General features: G+C 40.0%; 1 protein-coding gene across 18 annotated transcripts in view; it reads left to right on the top strand.

Annotated features, from left to right (window-relative positions):
* The window catches only part of ANKS1B (ankyrin repeat and sterile alpha motif domain containing 1B), a 1139726-nt gene that overhangs the window by 847178 nt on the left and 273821 nt on the right, over window positions 1-18727 (top strand). For all 18 annotated transcript variants that reach the window (XM_059186617.1, XM_059186610.1, XM_059186607.1 and 15 more), the window contains one exon: window positions 2331-2483. In XM_059186617.1, the coding sequence (XP_059042600.1) occupies window positions 2331-2483 (153 nt within the window). The remainder of the gene's footprint in view (window positions 1-2330; window positions 2484-18727) is intronic.

Raw genomic sequence — 18727 nt, 5'->3', positions numbered from 1 at the left:
TAAACCTCAAAGTGGAAAATAGTTTGGGGTGTGGAATAGGAACAAAGAAAGGAGAAAAAATGAAGGAGGGACTCCTGGGTGGGCTCATTGGTTAAACCTCTGCCTTCGGCCAAGGTCGTGATCTCGGGTCCTAAGATCGAGTCCCGCATCTGGCTCTCTGCTCAGCAGGGAGCCTGCTTTCTGCCCTCCTTTCTGCCTACTTCTCTGCCTACTTGTGATCTCTGTCTGTCAAATAAATAAATAAATAAATTTTAAAAAAAATTTTTTATTTTTTATAAACATGTATTTTTATCCCCAGGGGTACAGGTCTGTGAATCAGCACTCACCAAAGCACATACCCTCCCCAATGTCCATAACCTCACCCCCCCTTCTTCCAACCCCCCTCCCCCCAATAATCTTTTTTTTTTTTAATGGAGTAAATATAATCCCAGAAGAAGAAAAGGGAGATAAAAAGGCAGAGGAAATACTTCAAAAACATAGTTGTCTTGACCTTTGATTAAGCCTGTCCAGGAGGAAAAACGAAAAAGCTACAAATTCTATTTTGGGCACCTGTGATGAATTTACATATGGACTAAATATTATGTAACATAATCTGGCCAATATTAGATTTCTTGAGTGTGCTTCTACTGTGGCTATGTAGAATGTCCTTGGTCTTAGAAAATGCATGCTGAAGCATCAAGAGATAACGTTTCATCGTGTCTACTAAAGGTTCAGGGGAGAGAAATGTCTTCCCAATGGTTCATCTAAAATAAGACGTGTGTTGTGTGCATATGAATGAGGAAGTGGGTATAGAGAAAAAGGTAGAAACCCAGTGTGGCCAAATGTAAACCTTGGGTGAATCTGGGTCCATGGTCTTCTAGGAGACATGGACATGCTCCTCCAGGCTCTCTCTTCAAGGAGGGAGAGCGGTCAGCAGACAACCTCCAGCTGTCAGCACCTGCAGGGTCTGCCTCTGCTTTGGAGAGCAGCCTCACTAGAGTCCTTTTCCCATGGTGGCCGCATCCAGTGACAGAGAGTGTGAGGCACAAAGGGCCAGTCATGCTGCCAGCACGGGACCTCTAGGAGAATGACCTGAACCAGAGCTCCCCCAGGGTTTCACAGAGGCTTTGTCGGGCCCATCATCATTTGACTTCTCTTCTGCCTGACCCTCCTTCTCAACCCTCCTTCCCTAAGTGTTGATCCCTAATGAACACCTTGAATCCATGATGAAGAAATAAGAAGAACCTTCAAAATGAGATCACTGCATAGTAACAAAGCCTACCATGTTTAGGATTAAAATCTGAATCCCTGACAGCCAGACTAATCTTATCTCCATGCAAATCAGAATCATGTAAATTTCCATTAATATTTATCTCCTTGAATCTGAAGGAAGAGGAGAACCTATGTATTTTGCCCGGTTTTGCTTTCCCCATCCTGAATTGCAACATCAGGTTGATGAGGTGCCTGCTGTCCAGACCAACGGAAGCATCAGCTACACCGTGTGGCAGGCAGAGCAACGCAAGTCTTCGAAGTGACTTACTTCAAAAGCCAAGAACCAGAAATTCAAATAAATTTCAAATAAAAGCTAAAAAGACTAGAATAATCATACAAAATTTTAAACCCAGAAGTTTCTCTTGCTTAAATTACTTTCACACTCCAATTTAAACTCAGAAACATTATGCTGCTGTCACACTTCTTTGTTCTCCTAAAGAAAAAAAAAAAAATCTGTATATAGCTGACAAAAAATAGGAACCTGTCTGCCAGCAAGTTCTCTATTCATGTCTAACATACTGTAGAGTCTATGCAGAACACATGGTCTTTAAACACCAAAAAGCCTCTTCTTTACTGGCTTAACACTGCAGTATGTTTCTCCAGCATGTTTGCACTACCTACATGTCTTGCATAAGCATGAATTCCTTTGGATGTTTGAGTCGTGCAGTATTTTCACATGCTTTGATGTTGCACATATGAGAATTATCATCTACATTTTAGAACTGCAGTTCCTTGTGCCTTCAGTATTGAATTTAATACTGCTCAACTGCCATGATTTTAAATTTCATCCAACAGAATGTCAATAATGTCTCTAACAGAAGTTTGACATATTTCGTTTTCTCAAATATGGAGTTGGCGTAGCAGCTAAATTAGAAATTTCTGGGTGCATTTTTGAAAACTAATTCAGTGTGAAAATTATTAGTGACTTAGATTTGTGTGTCAAGTATTTTGGTTTTCCTTGTTTTCTTATCCAAAAAGAACTGTTGCTTCAAATCAAATAAACTTCCAAGTGGCAAGATCCATTCTGTTTGTTGGAACTCAAAGTAATCCTCATCCTAATGTGATTTTCTTTATTTCAGATGAGACCCATTGGCCACGATGGCTATCATCCCACTTCTGTCGCTGAGTGGCTGGATTCCATTGAACTAGGTGACTACACCAAAGCCTTTCTGATTAATGGCTACACGTCGATGGACCTGTTGAAAAAAATCTGGGAGGTTGAACTTATTAACGTAAGTTGGTCTTTTAAAGATACCTTACCCATTCAACACTTGGTGAATGAAATTCCCGTTGTTGGCAGGTTGATATTTTCTTTCTTTAAAACTATTTGACATCCATCAGCAATTTACAGATATGCCTTCTGCTTTAAATATACATCTGTCTTGGTCCAGTCAAGCTGCATGCTTACTGTCTTTTAAAGTTTTGATGTGGGGCACGAGGAGGACTCCTAGGGTGTTTCGCGTTATCCAAGAAAACTTCCCAAGCGTTTGGAGGCTTTCCATTGTAGAAAATTTAGTCTGCTCAGGATATGGTCATGATAACAAATAGGCTCCCATCTTGATCTTGTTCGTATTCACTGTTAAAGATTAGAGTCCTCAATTTTAGTTTCCTATCTCTATTATGTTTCCTTGTCTCTATTCCTTGGCCTGCGTATATAAACCCCCATCTCGAAGACACTGCTTTTGTTCTTATTAATAATAATAGCTGCTGTAATATCAAAATTTTACTATCCAGAGCTTGTATCTAACCTTAAGTTGTCTCTGTTGTATTTCTATACTTGGCATAGATTTTCCATGAAAACTGGCCAACATATGTTACTGTGGGTTCAAGCCCAAAGAGATCAACTAGATCTGTATAAATGGTCTTAATACTGATATTTATTTGATTTTGACTGTTCGTTGACATCCAATGGCATCAAGGAATGAAAGAATGAAAAAGTAACATATAATCATCATGCCTTCACATTATCTTTGACATCCTGAACATTTCTTCTCCAAAATGAGTGAAAAATCCCTTAATCTTTTAGATAATTTATTAGATTTGAATTTTATATTCTAAAACTTTAAGAAACACTCGTAACCTGAAAGATAAGGCAAATAAATTTCTGCCTGTTCGAAAGAGATTCGTTCTACTCTTTATGCCACTTTTTCTCCACAAGTCCAGTCACTGCCTATTGCATGCCATTAATTATTTTAAGTTATTGTTATTAGTAGTAACTAATTATTCTCTGCTTTTAAAAGTCTGTCTTAAAAATAATATCTTTTCCAGAACATCTCATAAAAACTGTCCTTTGATCTAAAAATCACAGTAAATGGACAAACTCTTGGCTCCTTCTTCTAATTTGCCATCAGTTACTCTTTGCTTTCTGTCCTTACTCCCTCACAAAAGCTATCATTATTTCTGCAGAAACACACTGTCTGACTGAAAGCCTCTGATTAACTTGTTCTTAGCCTGTGTGGCAACACAGTGGAACTCATGGAGTGTGTGTTGTATTCTGGTTGCATGCAGGAGATTTCAGTTCTCCACCAAGAATCCAGGACTCATCTGATGGCTACGGTTAGCCATATGTTAAAGAGGGACCTTCCATAGATCAAGCAAACTTGTTTCCAATTAGGTGACATTCTAGTCAATTGTAACAACTTGACAAATATCTCTGCATAACGTCTTCCAAATAATCTTGTTCCCCACTGAAGAACAAATACTTAGCACATGAGTCACTCGCTTAATGGGCATTAGCAGTAATCCCTCACTGAGAAGAAGGGATTCCAATAGAAGTCTACTATAAAATGTTTTCTTTGAAGCAAGGATCATTGAAGCAGGCCTAGAGGTCTCTCAAAATCCTAATGCTGGGGCTAACGTTTAAGGCATGAGCTGGGACCCACACTTTTTTCAGCACTAGGGGGACTAGCAGCCTAGAGATCCCTGTTCAGTCACTGTGTCCCTTGTGGATGATTGCAATGACTGTAAGTCAGTGAGACTCTGAGGCCCCAGGCTTACTGCCAGAGCTCAGGGACCATCCACCACCACCCACAGGCCAATCAACCTGGAGTTGGGACAGAAGAATAGCCGTTTTCATGCCTACAAACTCTTTACATATTTTCCCTTTAGCTGCAGGTGCTGTAGTAAAATCTGTCTTCATTCCTGTGAGAAGCAGCTGTCACAAGCATTGTTATCAGAACTAGAAAAGACAGTCACTGCATCTTAGGTCTTGAGGCCAATTCCTCTGGCCTGGAGTACATCTGCATCTGCTATCAACCCAGTATATTTTCCTTAAGCTGATAGTACTTAAAGTTTGTGACATCTTTATGGTCAAGTTCACACTCTTGAGGAGGCTTTGCGAGTCATTTAATTCCATAGATAGATTTATTATAAACAAAAATGGATCTGTACTTTTAGACTTGGAAATCAGAGAACAAAGTTTTTATGCTCCCCAAAACTGCTACGAGGGTGAGGCATTTGATGATTCTGGGTTCTTGGGTTTTAAAATGAAAGAAAGGCACAAATGTGTGCCTTCTGGCTTACAAAGCTTTAGACTAGTCTCAAATTCAAGGGTTTAATTTATCCCAACTAATGAGGGAAGATGTCCAAATATAAAATATTCTCATATATAATCCATGGGCCCAGTAATTCTATATTAAGTACCCATAATTTGTTGTTTCCTAGCCTGAAGGGAATGTGCAGTCACTTTGATTTAAAGCAAAGCTTTTTAGAGAAATTCATATCCTAACTCTTCGTAATGAGTGGCTCATTTTAAGAAAGCCATTTGGCTTCAATAACTGTTGTTCTATGTAAAGAGAAAAGTGCAAGGTAAGGGGCTGTCTTTGGTACCGGGGGCTACTGGTGGAGGGGAGGAGAAAAGAGGGCGAGGAGACTGGCTGCTGCTGTCATTATAAATACGTTTAGCATCATTAAATAGTATTGATTAAACCGCCAATGTCACAGGGTATTTTGCTTGATATTTGAAAATAGTGCGACAGTCTCAGTGAGTATAAGTTTATTCAAAGTATTTTCATAAAGAGATGAAAACTATACAAAATTCTGATTTGAAAAGTACAAATGCACCAGAAGTTATAAAAAGACCCCAAAGTCCTTTTTTTTTTTTTTTTTGTGGAGTGCATTACTACCATAACCTAATGAAAATATGAAGGTTTTGGTCATAAATCTACCCAAAGTATAGGGATGAGGGAGATTAATAGAAATCTCATTTCTTAATATCAGTATTCTCAGCCGTGGAAATCAAGCAGAAAGAAACTTTTAAGAAATAGGTTTTACAGGCCCATATGTGTTTAGACTTAGAGAATTTAGATGCCAATAATTATTCCTTTTATTCCCTAATCTATGCTTCATACACAGAAGCTCTTTTATTAACAGCTTTGTTTTGCCTGTGTCTGCTACTATCATTAATAACATCATTAATACTACTCTTACTTTTGTATTGATATTTTAGTGTTATATGAATATATTGAGAGAGACTGTCAGGCCAGTTGTTCCCGGTGCAGATGCTAGCTGGATAAACCTCTCGCTTGAATTACAGTCCTCTCCAAGGCTTGTTTAGAGAGCTAAACACTAGTGAACAGTACATTAGCACATGAATTTTCTTTACTCAGAAAGTTACTCAGGCCTTGTACAAGGTATTACCAAGTTTACACAGCAGTTCCTACTGCTATTGATAACCTCATCAAAAAAGTATGACAATAACTATTATTAATATGTAATGATTTATTTTAGCACTGAGTACCTACCAAGAGGATTTTGGTTAGATGGGATAAATTTGAACACTGTCCAGTTTATTAATGTGTGAATCTTAGTCTAGAGCAAGTCACAAATTTCTTCCTATTGGCTTTCACCAATGCTTATGATACCCTACAATATGGATAATGATAAAATGCCCACCAAGGTGCGCCTGGATGGTGCAGTCAGTTAAGCAGCTGACTTGGTTTCAGCTCAGGCTGTGATCTCAGAGTCGTGAGATCTAGCCCCAGGTAGGGCTCCAGGCTCAAGGAGGAATCTGTTTAAGACTCTCTCCTTCTTCCTCTTGCCCCTCCCCACCACCCCCGCCCCCACTCTCTCTCTCTTTTTCTAAAATAAATAAATCTTAAAAAAGAAAAGTAGCCACCAAAAGAACAAAATTAAAATCAGCTTTAGTGCATCCTTAATTCTCTGTTCGTAAGTACAAGAATAGCTTTAAAAATCTAACTACAGTGGTTAGTTGTGTTTTAAATACCTTCGGGTAGAAACAAAATAATTAAGGTAGCAATACTCATATGTGTCCCAAGAAAATCATTTGACTTATATTTGCAGCAGCAAATTGATTAGAAGATCATTTACTTCTTGTCTAATAGCTGCTGAAACTATACTTAACATTCCTCTTTCATTTAGGACTGTCAGATTCTTCTGGTTTTTAGTTTTTCGATTTTTGTTTTCATTTTGCTTTGTCTTGTTTTGTTCTTTTGCAGTGTTGTTGATTTAATTACTACCTTTCCAGAGAAATTTGTGATAATCTAATCACTTGGAGATGTACTAAGAATCTTTCAAACTTAACATTCTAATTTTGTGTTAAATCTCTGTGTGACTTTATTTGCTTTAAATGCTATAGAAATACAGTATCAGTATCAAGTTTAGACTCATTACATGCTTTGATGTTTTTCATTTCATGATCAGCATTATAAACTCTCACTCCTTCCTACCACACCCTCCCTGCCTGTAACTGCAATTAAATTTACTCCCTAAAAGTTTTGCATCGTGCATGTAAGTACGTGTGTACGTGTCTGGGTACACATATCAGTTAAAGGCAAATAGTAACTCATACTCCCAAGCAAGAAGAATAACCAGCAAATTCACAAATTGCAGGGAATGTAAGGGGAGGGCAAATGTTATAATTCCATTTCCAAACCAATTATTTTAACTAAAAGGTTATGCCTTCACTATAGGACATTAATAAATGAGAAAAACATTCATATTTCCACATCAGGGAGGCTACATCATTCAACACTTCAAATGTTAACAACTTTAATGAAATCCAAAGGCTTTAACTAAATAACTGGATATGAGTATTCAAGTGTAGAACAAACTATAAATTCTCCGTGGATGTAAGAATTCTACTTCCAACCGCATACAGTACACCCAGCTCCTCACGAGACTTCGGGACTGCCAGGCACAACCTCTGAGCTTCAGACTGGTGCAGATCTGTATCAGCCAAAGCTCCCGGACTCCATCCCCCTCACTCACTGCATCTGAACTGCAAGCTCTTGCAGCAATTCTCTGGAAGCTTCCCTCACGTGGCTAAGTTGGGGGAAAAGCACCCTTTTCCCTTCCTTACATGAGAGGAGCAGTCATCCCCAAACACATACTCACTTTCCAGTGATTTTTAGCCCTTTCCTATCTGGCCTAGGGAGTGGTAATGGGCTAACACTGGTACTCTTGGCTCGGCTGTCTTTCCCCATATTTTGCATATCCGCAACTATCAGGCTGCTCTGGACTTCAGAGCCTTGACCTACACTGAAATCAGATCACACTACCTAGAATACACTGAAACATGAGAATTTCACTGGAAGCAATACAGCTTTTCTTTTGTATCCAAGGAAAATTTACATATTTGTGGTGCCTAAGGGTCAATATGATGGAATAGGCATTATTGAAGTGTTGATGCTAGAATTAGTACACACACACACACACACACACACACACTCGCACTCACACTCATACCGAAACGAAACAAGGTATTTGGGCCTGAAGAGAACACTCAGCAAAAATGAATTTCATGAAGAATTAAAACCCTCTGATTATAGCCATCTATGAAGCACCTCTGTACAAAAAGGAAAATCGTGTTCTATCTAGAAATATCTGCCTTGAAAAAGTTTATCTAAGTGGACAACTGCTGTTTGTTTCCTTCCCCACCCCCACCAGATGTCATTCAATCTTCCCCTGATTAAAAATCAAAGCATTTGGGCGCCTGGGTGGCTCAGTGGGTTAAGCCGCTGCCTTCGGCTCAGGTCATGATCTCAGGGACCTGGGATCGAGTCCCGCATCGGGCTCTCTGCTCAGCAGGGAGCCTGCTTCCCCCCCCCTCTCTCTCTCTCTCTCTCCCTCTCTCTGCCTGCCTCTCCATCTACTTGTGATTTCTCTCTGTCAAATAAATAAATAAAATCTTTAAAAAAAAAATCAAAGCATTCTTAATTTCCTCTGAAGAAGCCTCCTGTAATCTTCCATGCCTGCTGAGCCAAGCTCAGCCTCCCAGCCTTCTCCCCCACCCTCATGGGCTGCACAGGAATCTTCATTCGGATCATTCTTAATTCTTCATAACTGGAGGGTCCAGTGGAAAATGAAACTAGGGGACCCTTTATTTAAAAATTATTGAAAGATTTTTTAAAAGTGCCAGCAGCGCATTAAGCTGAGCACAGAGTCCTTCAAAGGGCAGTTCCTTGTGTAACCTCATAGGTCACACAACCCACGAAGCCCTCCCTGCTCGTCATTCCTTTGTGTGGAACTCTATTTCCATCTGCCATCATTCTCCTGTATGAGCTCTTCCTTTAACATTTCTTATGGTGTGAGCCGCTGGTAGAAGGGACTTTATTTTCCAAAGCTGTTTTTGCTGAGTATAGAATTCTAGTGTAACCGCACTTCAGAGATGTGGATCCGCCATCCTCTCCCGCATTATTTCTGAGGCAACATCTGCTGTTATCCTTTCTTTTTTTGGTTTTGTTGTTGTTGCTCTTCCTCTGTATGTAACTCGTCTTTTTAGTTTTTTTTCCTTTGCACATAAGAGTGTTCTTTTTATTACTGGTTTTGAGCAATTTGATTATGATGAATCTTGATGACATTTTCCTCATATTTCTTGTGTATAAATGATTTTTGAGCTTCTTAGATATGAGGTCTGTACTTTTCATTAACTTTGGAAAAGTTTTGGTCATTCTCTTTTTATTTTTTTGGTTTCCCTTTAAATTCTTTTTTTTTTTTTTTTAATATTTTATTTATTTATTTGACAGAGATCACAAGTAGGCAGAGAGGCAGGCAGAGAGAGGAGGAAGCAGGCTCCCCGATCCCAGGACCCTGGGATCATGACCCAAGCCGAAGGCAGAGGCCTTAACCCACTGAGCCACCCAGGTGCCCCCCCCCTTTAAATTCTTATGTTTCTTCTTTTTCCCTCAACTTTCCAAAATTTTTCTGTGGACATACAAAAATCCATATAAATCATAAGTGTAGTTATTGCTTAATGAATTTTCACCAAAAACTTACACACCTGTAACTAGCACCCAGAACAAGAAATGGAAAATCACCAGCACCAAAAGGCCCCCTCCAATCACGAGTGTCTTTAACAGCAGAGTTCAGTGCGCTTGTTTTCGGACAGTTTGTTCTCACATGGAGCTTCTTTCATCTGCATCACACTGCAGGTAGTTTTAGGACGGTGCCTTTGCTCTCATTGTTGTGTGACATCCTAAACTTGTTTTTATGTCTTCATTGACAAATAATTCACAAATCATACAATTTGCTCATTTTAATATATTCCAGTTATGCAATCATCACCACCATCATTTTTATTGTAATCAAAAACACATAAAATTTGCCACGTTAAGCCCTTTTAAGCATAAGTACAGTGGTATTTACGCACATTGTTGTGCAGCAGATCTCTAGAGCTTTTCATCTTGCAAAACTGAACCTATGTCCATTGAATAATACCCCTATTTCCCATCTCCCCACTCCTTGCAACCACCATTCTTTTTCTAAGAGTTTGATTGCTGCTCTGAATGCCTCACATGTGTGGGATCATGCAGTATTTGTCTTTTTATGACTAGATTATTTCCCTTAGCATAATGTCATCAAAGTTCATCCATGTTAGAGTATATGACAGGATTTCCTTCTTTTTAAGGCTGGATAATATCACATTCTCTTTATCCATTCATCTGTTGAGAGACATTTAGGTTGCTTCCACCTTTTGAATTTTTTGATTATGGACAACACCCCTGTAGACATCAGTGTGCAAATATCTCCTCGAGATCCTGTTTTCAGTTCTTTTGGATATATACCTAGAAGTTGGATTACGGGGTCAAATGGTAATCCTATTGTTCAATTTTTGTAGAACATCCACACAATTTTCGATAGTGGCTGATCCATGGACGTTTCTCAAAATATTATCTGCTGCGCCGTGTTCTCTCTCCTCCGTTTTGGAAATTCCAATCATGTATATTACGCTATTTGAAGTTGGGCCACAGCTCCTCAATGCTCTGTTCATTCAGTATCTTTCTCTCTGTGATTCATTTGGATGGTCCCTATTGTATGACTTCACGTTCTCTAATCTTTTCTTCTTGTACTATCTAATCTGCTATTATTAACACCCAGTATATATTTTTTATCTCAGTGATTATAGTTCTAATCTTCAGAAGTTAGATATGAGTCTTTTTTATATTTTTTCATATCTCTATTTAACATGCTCAATCTTTCTTCTCACTTATTGAACATATGGAGTGTGGTTATAATAACTGTTTTAATGCCCTCGTCTTCTAATTTCAATATCTGTGTCAGTTTTGGATTGGTTTCAGCTGATTGATTTTTCTCCTCATTGGTCTTGGCATGCCTGGTAATTTTTATTGCATGCCAGACATTATTAATTTTACTTTTTTGGGTGCTGGATATTTTTGTATTCCTGTAGATATTCTTGAGCTTTGTTCTGGAAAATAGAAAAGTTCCTTGGATATACTCTGATCCTTTCAGGTCTTGCTTTGAAGATTGCTTTGAAGATTGTCAAGCAAGCCCAGAGCATCATTTAATCTATGGCTAATACTTCTACTACTGAGGCAAGGTGCCTCTGAGTATTCTTTTTTTTTTTTTTAAGATTTTATTTATTTTATTTGACAGTGTTTTATAGAGATCACAAGTAGGCAGAGAGGCAGGTAGAGAGAGAGGGAGGAGGAAGCAGAGGCTTCCTGCCGAGCAGAGAGCCCGACGCGGGGCTTGATCCCAGGACCCCGGGATCATGACCTGAGCGGAAGGCAGAGGCTTTAACCCACTGAGCCACCCAGGAGCCCCGCCTCTGAGTATTCTATCAATGCCCTGTGAGTTTCTAGATTTCCCAGTCTGAATAGTGCAAACTCTTATCAACCCCATTTGAACTCTATATCCTATTCCCACTAATCTTTTTAGGTAGTTTTGTTGTTGTTGTTGTTGTTTGTTGTTGTTGTTGTTTTTAATCTGGCCTCAAAAGGTTTCCTCATATGCATGTGCTGATCAGTACTCTATCCTCTCTACTATTCTGCCCAGAACACTGCAGGCCCTTCAGTCTCTTTAGACCCTCATTTCCATCCTCTCAATTCAAAGAGTCTTCCAGGTTCCCTGGATTCCACTTCCTGCACCATGGCCTGGGAATTCCCTTACGGGGGTCAACTGGGACAACTATAGGTCTCTGTCTGTTTCTCTTCTCTCAGGGATCAATGTCCTTCATTGCTTCATTCCAACCTCTTAAAAATCAGTATTTCATATATTGTGTCAGGATTTTTAGTTGTTTCAGGTGAAAGCAAGGTGGGGATAAAGCCAATCCCTGTTCATCCATCTTGGCCGGAAGCCCAAACCCATGCTACATTTGGTAATCCCTACAGGCTACAGCCCTCAGCTAAACAATTGAATCAAAATCTTTGGTGATGGCATCTGGGCACCAGGAGTTTTTAAAAGCTCCCCAGGTGATTTTAATGTGCTGCCTGGGTTGAAAACTCCTTCTGTAATCAGTGGGGAGCCATTTAAAGGATTTTAATCAAGAAAATAACATGATCAGAAGAGTAGGTAGCCAACACACTCAAGAAGCAATAGCTGACTAGGAGGCAAGGAGCTGACTCAGCCAATTCTGATGTGCAGCTCTCTGGAGCCACAAATGCATTAGGCATGACAGCAGGAAAACCCGTGCGTCTCCGTAGAGCCTGTGAATGTCCCTCAATTGAAAGTACATACATACAGAGTCCAGTTTTCATTGTTAGAGGCCTACATATCAAGAATGGGTAAATTATAGCCAGTGCTCAAAGAAGGTTGGGACAAATACAATACACTTCAGAAATGCTTTTCAATAGTGACTAAGACTTCTCAGTTTGATCCTTACAAGGCTAAGTCCTGGTTATGTAAAAAAAAAAAAAAAAAATGTACTTACGGTTTATAAAGTAAAGGCAGGACACATGGTATGTGTCAGGGTTTCAAGGGCATCCGCTCTTCTTTCATCTGTACATTGAAATCAGGTCACTCAACTTGGAGTCCTGTCTCTGCCACTCGGTATGGGACCTTCCCTCACTTACCCCCTCTGGGCCTCAGTCTCTCGTTGGTAAACAGGAGATAACAGTATCCACCCCACCGGCTTTATAGGTTTTCTGTGAGACTCAAAATCACATGAGAGCTTTTCATTATCCAGCCCTTTTTCATCCTTCCCTATATTCCTGTTCTTTTGCCTCTCTTTCTTTCTCTCTTCCCCAGCTCTGTCTCCCAGAGTTAGGCTCGGAGCTGGCCAGCTCCCCTGGAGCCTGCTCTCACCGCTTAGGTGCCATTGGCTTCTCACTCTCAGCACTCACCTGCTGGGACCTAGAAAGCCCCGTTTGATGTGCCAAGTCTGGTCTCTAGGAATTCACTGCTCAGCCTCTCTCTTTTGCCCCCTTCCCAACTCCAACCCCTCTCTGCTGCACTGGCCTCTTAACCTTCCCCCACCAAGACCCCCAGCGGGTATCATCTTTCCCTACCAGCCCTGCCCAAACCCTCACTGTTTAGTGCTCCTCTAAATCTGCACTCCTGGAGTGGGCGAATGTCGGGTGGAATGACTCTCGGCTCCTGTAGCAACATTCAGGATAAAGCTGCTGAGGATCTCCCCCTTTTTCTCCCTGACAACACTTAGGTCCAGAATTGCTAGTTTCTTTTGTTTTTTTTTTTTTTTCCCTCAACCACATAGCATAGACCCTTGACTCAGCCACGCTACTCTTCTTTATTCTTGAAACAGAACACCTTAGGCCAGAGCAGGGGTGTAGCTCAGAGGTTAGGGATGTACTCATTCTCAATTTATTATCTTTAATCTTAAAACCTTAAAACCTGTTGCAAAGTTTCAGCTTGATGATCCATAAGCGTGGGAACTTCTGACTGCTTTTTGAACTAGTTGATATTTTCTCTACATTGAAATTGCTTCTTTTAAATATACAGTGTTATTAATTATAATGAAGTCACTTAACTTTTTATTCTGCGTTTTGCTCAGGTTTCTAACAGCTTTGAAGACTTTTGTTTCTTTAAGAAATCTATGGAGATATTTAGGGCAGAGCCTGTTGCTAAGGAGATTCGTGTATACTTCAGTTAAATAGATAAATACAGTAAATTGGCTCTGTGCTTCTAGGAGCTTTGAGAGGGGAAAAATTCTAATGGATTACTCCTATAGTGCAGAAAATAAAAAGGACAAAATCCTCCATAAAATGCAAATAAACTTTTCATGCTATCCTGATGGAGAAATGCTTTGGGTCTTCCATGGGAGATCTGAGCTCCTATTGAAAAGATAAATCTCTGTCTTAGAGGAAATGGAAGCCAAAGAGGTATTTTTGTTAAAAGAAAATTATTAGGAATTTTGAAACCTGACATATGAGCTATGATGGAGGAGATGACAATAAATAAAGACTCAGAGTAAATCATAAAGATTAACATTTTTACTGAAGTAAGTATGCAAGATTAGTGCTAGAATCAGCCCACTATGAAAGTAATTCAAAAAGCTGGAAAGGAGAGATATTAGGTAGGTGATTTTTGTAGCTTGGGATTTATATCTGCTTTAAAGATGTTTAAGATTGATTTAGAGTTTAAGTCTAGCTATTTTTCTAAAGAGATATATTATGTTAAGTTGAATATCTGTGGTCTCAAATTATTTTTGAACTCAAGCAAAAAGCTATTACCTTGAACCTTCGGAAAGCATGTAAAACTGTACAAACCTTATGCCTGTCACCCTGCCGCCACCTGGTGGCTGCATACCTGAAGTACATTTACAGAAACTAATTGCAAATTCAGTGCTAGTTTTATATCAATCCCTGTTTATAATATTAAATAATAAAACACGAAACAGGAGAATTTTAATTTTATAGACATAAAACACTAAATTCAAACACCATAAGCCTAAAACTGTATGACAAAATAGGAAAAACCCTCTGCTGTGCATCTCATCAATTAGATTAATTTGGGATGTTTGTGTACATGTGTTTAACATATAAATATATATATTCTCTAGGAGAGTCTTACTTTGATATAAACTGCTTTGGGGAGATAATTAGATTTTCTAAAACTTAAATAGGATCGTTATCTTCTTAAAAATTTGACTTCATGGTAGCTGTAGGAAAAAATACAGTAAGTATTTTATAGACTTTACCCTCAAAAGAACTTCCAGACTAATGGGGAGGATGGCCATTTATACCAGATGTAAGAAAGAAAATACTATTAAGAACTAAATATAGGGGCGCCTGGGTGGCTCAGTGGATTAAGCCGCTGCCTTCAGCTCAGGTCATGATCCCAGGGTCCTGAGATCGAGCCCCGCATCAGGCTCTCTGCTCAGCGGGGAGCCTGCTTCCTCCTCTCTCTCTGCCTGCCTCTCGCTGAATTGTGATCTCTGTCTGTCGAATAAATAAATAAAATAAATGTTTAAAAAAAAAACAAGAACTGGAAAGTGGTCTCTATATCCCAAATTGGAACACAGGGTCTTCTTCTGAAGAGAGTGGAGGTAGGCAGGAGAAAAGGTGAGTAAACAGCAAGCATCAATAGTAAAAGTATAGAGGCTCTAAAATCAGTCTTCCAGGGTTTAACTGCCCATTTTATTTCTGATCATTTAGCTACCTTATGCAAGTCACTTAACCTTCTCTAATTTTACCTCTAAAATTTCTTTGCCTCTAAAATTTGAATAATAATATTATCTATTTTCTAGATAATCTTGTCTTCAGGATTAACTGAAATAACCTAGTAGAGCATTTTGCACAATGCTTTGCAAGTAGGAAAACCTCCATCTTTGTTTCATGGCAGCCAAATGGAGGGGCTGCTTCCAAGTTCCCCAGATTTATGGGACACATTATCAGTTTTCCATTGCCACAGCAATGCTATGCAACAATCTGTCTGAAAATGCAGGGGCTTAAAGCGATAAGCATTTGTTTAGCTCACAAGTCTGTGGGTCAGTAATTTAGGCTGGACTTGGCTCAGAATTTCTTTTGATCTCACATCTGGCAGTGGGCTCTGGTCTGCTGATCTGGGTGGTGGCAGCTGAGACAAGTGGGGCAGCCTGGCTCTACTCCAGGTGCTCCATCCTCTAACATGCTCTCCCAGGCACGACCTAGGGCAAAGACAGAAAGAAACAAAAATATGCAAGCCCATTTGCAAGCCTCTGCTTGCATCCTGTCTGCTCATGGTTGGCCAAAGGAACCATGACAAGCTCAGAATTATGTTGAGAGAGGAAGCTAGAGTTCACCTCTTGACAAGATGAGCTGAAATGCATAGTAAATGGCTTGGACGCAGGGCAGGATGAAAAATTGGGACTATTAGTGCAGTCAGTCCACCACAAACGAGAAGTTTTGATTAGAGAAGAAAAAATTTTATAAGTATGGATGCTCTTATTATTGTTTCTGAAACTTCAATCAAAATACATGAGATTAAAACCATCCTGGAAAATCTCCAATGATTAGTGTTGCTAAAATGTGGGGGCCTGCAGGGGGAAAAATAGGTAGGGTACTATATTAATGGACATGGGGCTCAAATGTATGGAAATTTTGAGGACAGGACACCCCCCCATATTTAACAAGTAGAGGATAGGAACATGGGTGATAAACACACTGTATAATAATGGATTTGCTAGATATATAAAAAGATGAAAAAGTGGTGAATTAATTGGCCATGAAACTAAATTATTTTAGAAAATTAAATCCTAAAGTATTTGTCTAATGGAAAATCATTCTCATGCCTTGCTCAAGTATTTGTTGCATACCAACTCTTTGCTCAGAGTGAGTATGCAACCAATATTTTGGAGGAGGAAGAAAATTATACATTTAATTTTTAAAAGTGCCTACAGAAGGTATAAAGAACTGTCAAATTCAATAATAAAAGGTAGGCAGCCAAATAAAATAATGAATATATGAACACACCCTGGAGTGGTTCCTAATAAGTTGTATCCTTGTCTAATCAACTCCCTTCGAGTGCAGGTAGAACTTAAGACTTGCTTTTCACCAACAGAATAAGCAAAGGTGATTACCTTAATGATGAGTTTTTTTCAGTGAGTGTAGTTCCTTAGGTTAATTGCCTCCGCTAGACAGATATAAGAGTAATAGCAATAGTAACAATTATACAGTAGCAGGAGTTTCAGTACCTTGTCCTCCATCTTCCTCTTTATGAAATGTCAGTTTTGCTGAAGATTTTGTGCTCAGATCTCCTCTCTTCAGTGTTAGGCTCTTGGACAGTATCACCTATGGAAAGACTTCAGCTGGCACCTTCGGGTTGATGGCTGTCAAGCACACATCTATGGCTTTACTCCTGATGTCCAGTCTCCCGTTTCATGCATCTCCAGTTTCTTATTCACCTTCCTTCTCTCAGTGAATAAAAGGTGCTCTGGTGATAGACTTGACAGCAAGATTTTCATCCTGGCTCTGCCTTCTTGTTAACCACCATGAGCTCCATTAGATTGTAGATATATTTCGTTTACTCCTGTATCCCCAGCTCTTGGAACACTGCCTAGCACGCTGTAAGTGGCAAATAAATATTCGCTGACTGACCCAAGGATGCTTGTGTATGAAGCAGGGTTCTAACCACTGTCATATGCTGACACATTTCATCCCAACTTAATCCTAGGAGATGCGCACTGTGGACACTCCTATCTGATACACTGCACTGTGCTGAATGTTTGCTTTCCCCCACCCCCCACCAAAGTTACACATTGAAACCCTGATCCCAAAGTCATGACATTTGGAGGTCGAGAATTTGGGAGGTCACTAAGTCAAGAGGGTGGAGACATCATGAATGGGATTATGGCCCTTATAAGAAGAAACCAGAGAGTTAGCTCACTTTCCACCATGTAAAAACACAACAGGAAGCGGGCAGTCTACAACCCAGAAGAGGGTCCTCACCAGAGTTCCACTGTGCTGCACTCTGATCGCGGCCTTCCAAGCCTCCAGAACTGCAAGAAATAAATTTCTGTTGTTTATGCCATTCACTTTATGGTAATTTGTTATAACAGCCTCAGCTGACCCAGATGAAGTAGTGTGAAAGGAACTGGTTGAGTTTTAATGAAAGAAGCCATCAGTCCTTTTTATTTTACATTCACCAATGTCTTGTACCTTTAAAGGAGCTGGACTGTGCTGGTCTTGAAACAGTCACATCTAACAACAGAATGAATAGAATACACACAAACTTTCCCCTCATGTTCTCACCATAACAGAGCAATTTTCCAACAATGTTAGCCTTGATGGCTGCCTAAGAGAGTTCTTTTTCTTCCTTGTGGCAGCCACTGGATTACACATGTTCCTCGAGATGAAAGTCTGAGGTACTTTGCCATAAATAACCCCGTATCACCACCACACACACAGACGCACACATCCAGACAAAAAACAGAGAGGGTGGCTCTGTTAACACCTCCCAAATGCCAAAACTGAACTACCCACTGTCCTTCAGAAACTGTACTGAAGAAAAGTCCATGCCCAAGCTACTTTGTGCACTGGTCCTTGAATACCTAGAGAGTTGGGACAAGATGGAAAGGCTCAAAATAACTAAGCAGACCCCACAGAGTACCTTTTCCTCCACAGTCTCCTGCAAAAGTAGGTAAAGAAACCATCCCTCACACGCATCTCCTTGAGACTGGCGCAGCAGAAAAGAGCAAGTTGCAAAGCAAATGTCACCTGAGAGAATTGAGTCATTCTCACTCCCTGTGGACCACGGTGACCAGATAAATCAGCTGACCTAGAACTTCACCAAGAAATGCAGGAGTTGGTGCTTTGGATTGAAAGTAAGGGAAGAGAGAGTTGTAGAGCAAATTTAGAAATGCAGAGAAGCACCAGAGGGTCAGCAGACTTGGGTGGCAAGGTGGGGAAAAGGCAGGACGCAGAGTGAGATAGACCAAACTCAAGTGCTGATTCCTTACTTCCTCTGGGGAAACACACTTAACCTTATCATAGCCCCTTTATTTATTTGGGTTCATCCTTATCACCCCCACCCTGCCAGACACCAAAGTCTTTGAGGACCTGTAGGCTCAGCTGTATGTCCACCCCCAAGGCCCTTCACAGAATGGGTACTTAAAAATATTCATAGACCACATTGCTGTCAAAGGAAGAGTGTGGAAAGAAAGAAAGAGCCACAGGAAGCAAAATTGTCCAAGTCAAACTTCACTTACCTGATGGTAGAGGGCCGAGAAGAGGCAACCATTTGTGGCTATGAAGAAACATAGTCAGGGTGAGAGGGACAGAAAGCAACTCGATCTTAAGGAAGCTGGTCAGAAATGACTTCTTCCAGGAGGTGTCATCTGGGC

This window comes from Mustela lutreola, chromosome 8 (genome assembly GCF_030435805.1).
Source record: "Mustela lutreola isolate mMusLut2 chromosome 8, mMusLut2.pri, whole genome shotgun sequence".
NCBI classification, from domain to species: Eukaryota; Metazoa; Chordata; class Mammalia; order Carnivora; family Mustelidae; genus Mustela; species Mustela lutreola.
The sequence above is the reverse complement of the archived record's forward strand: the minus strand, read 5'-3'. Positions and strand labels throughout refer to the sequence as shown.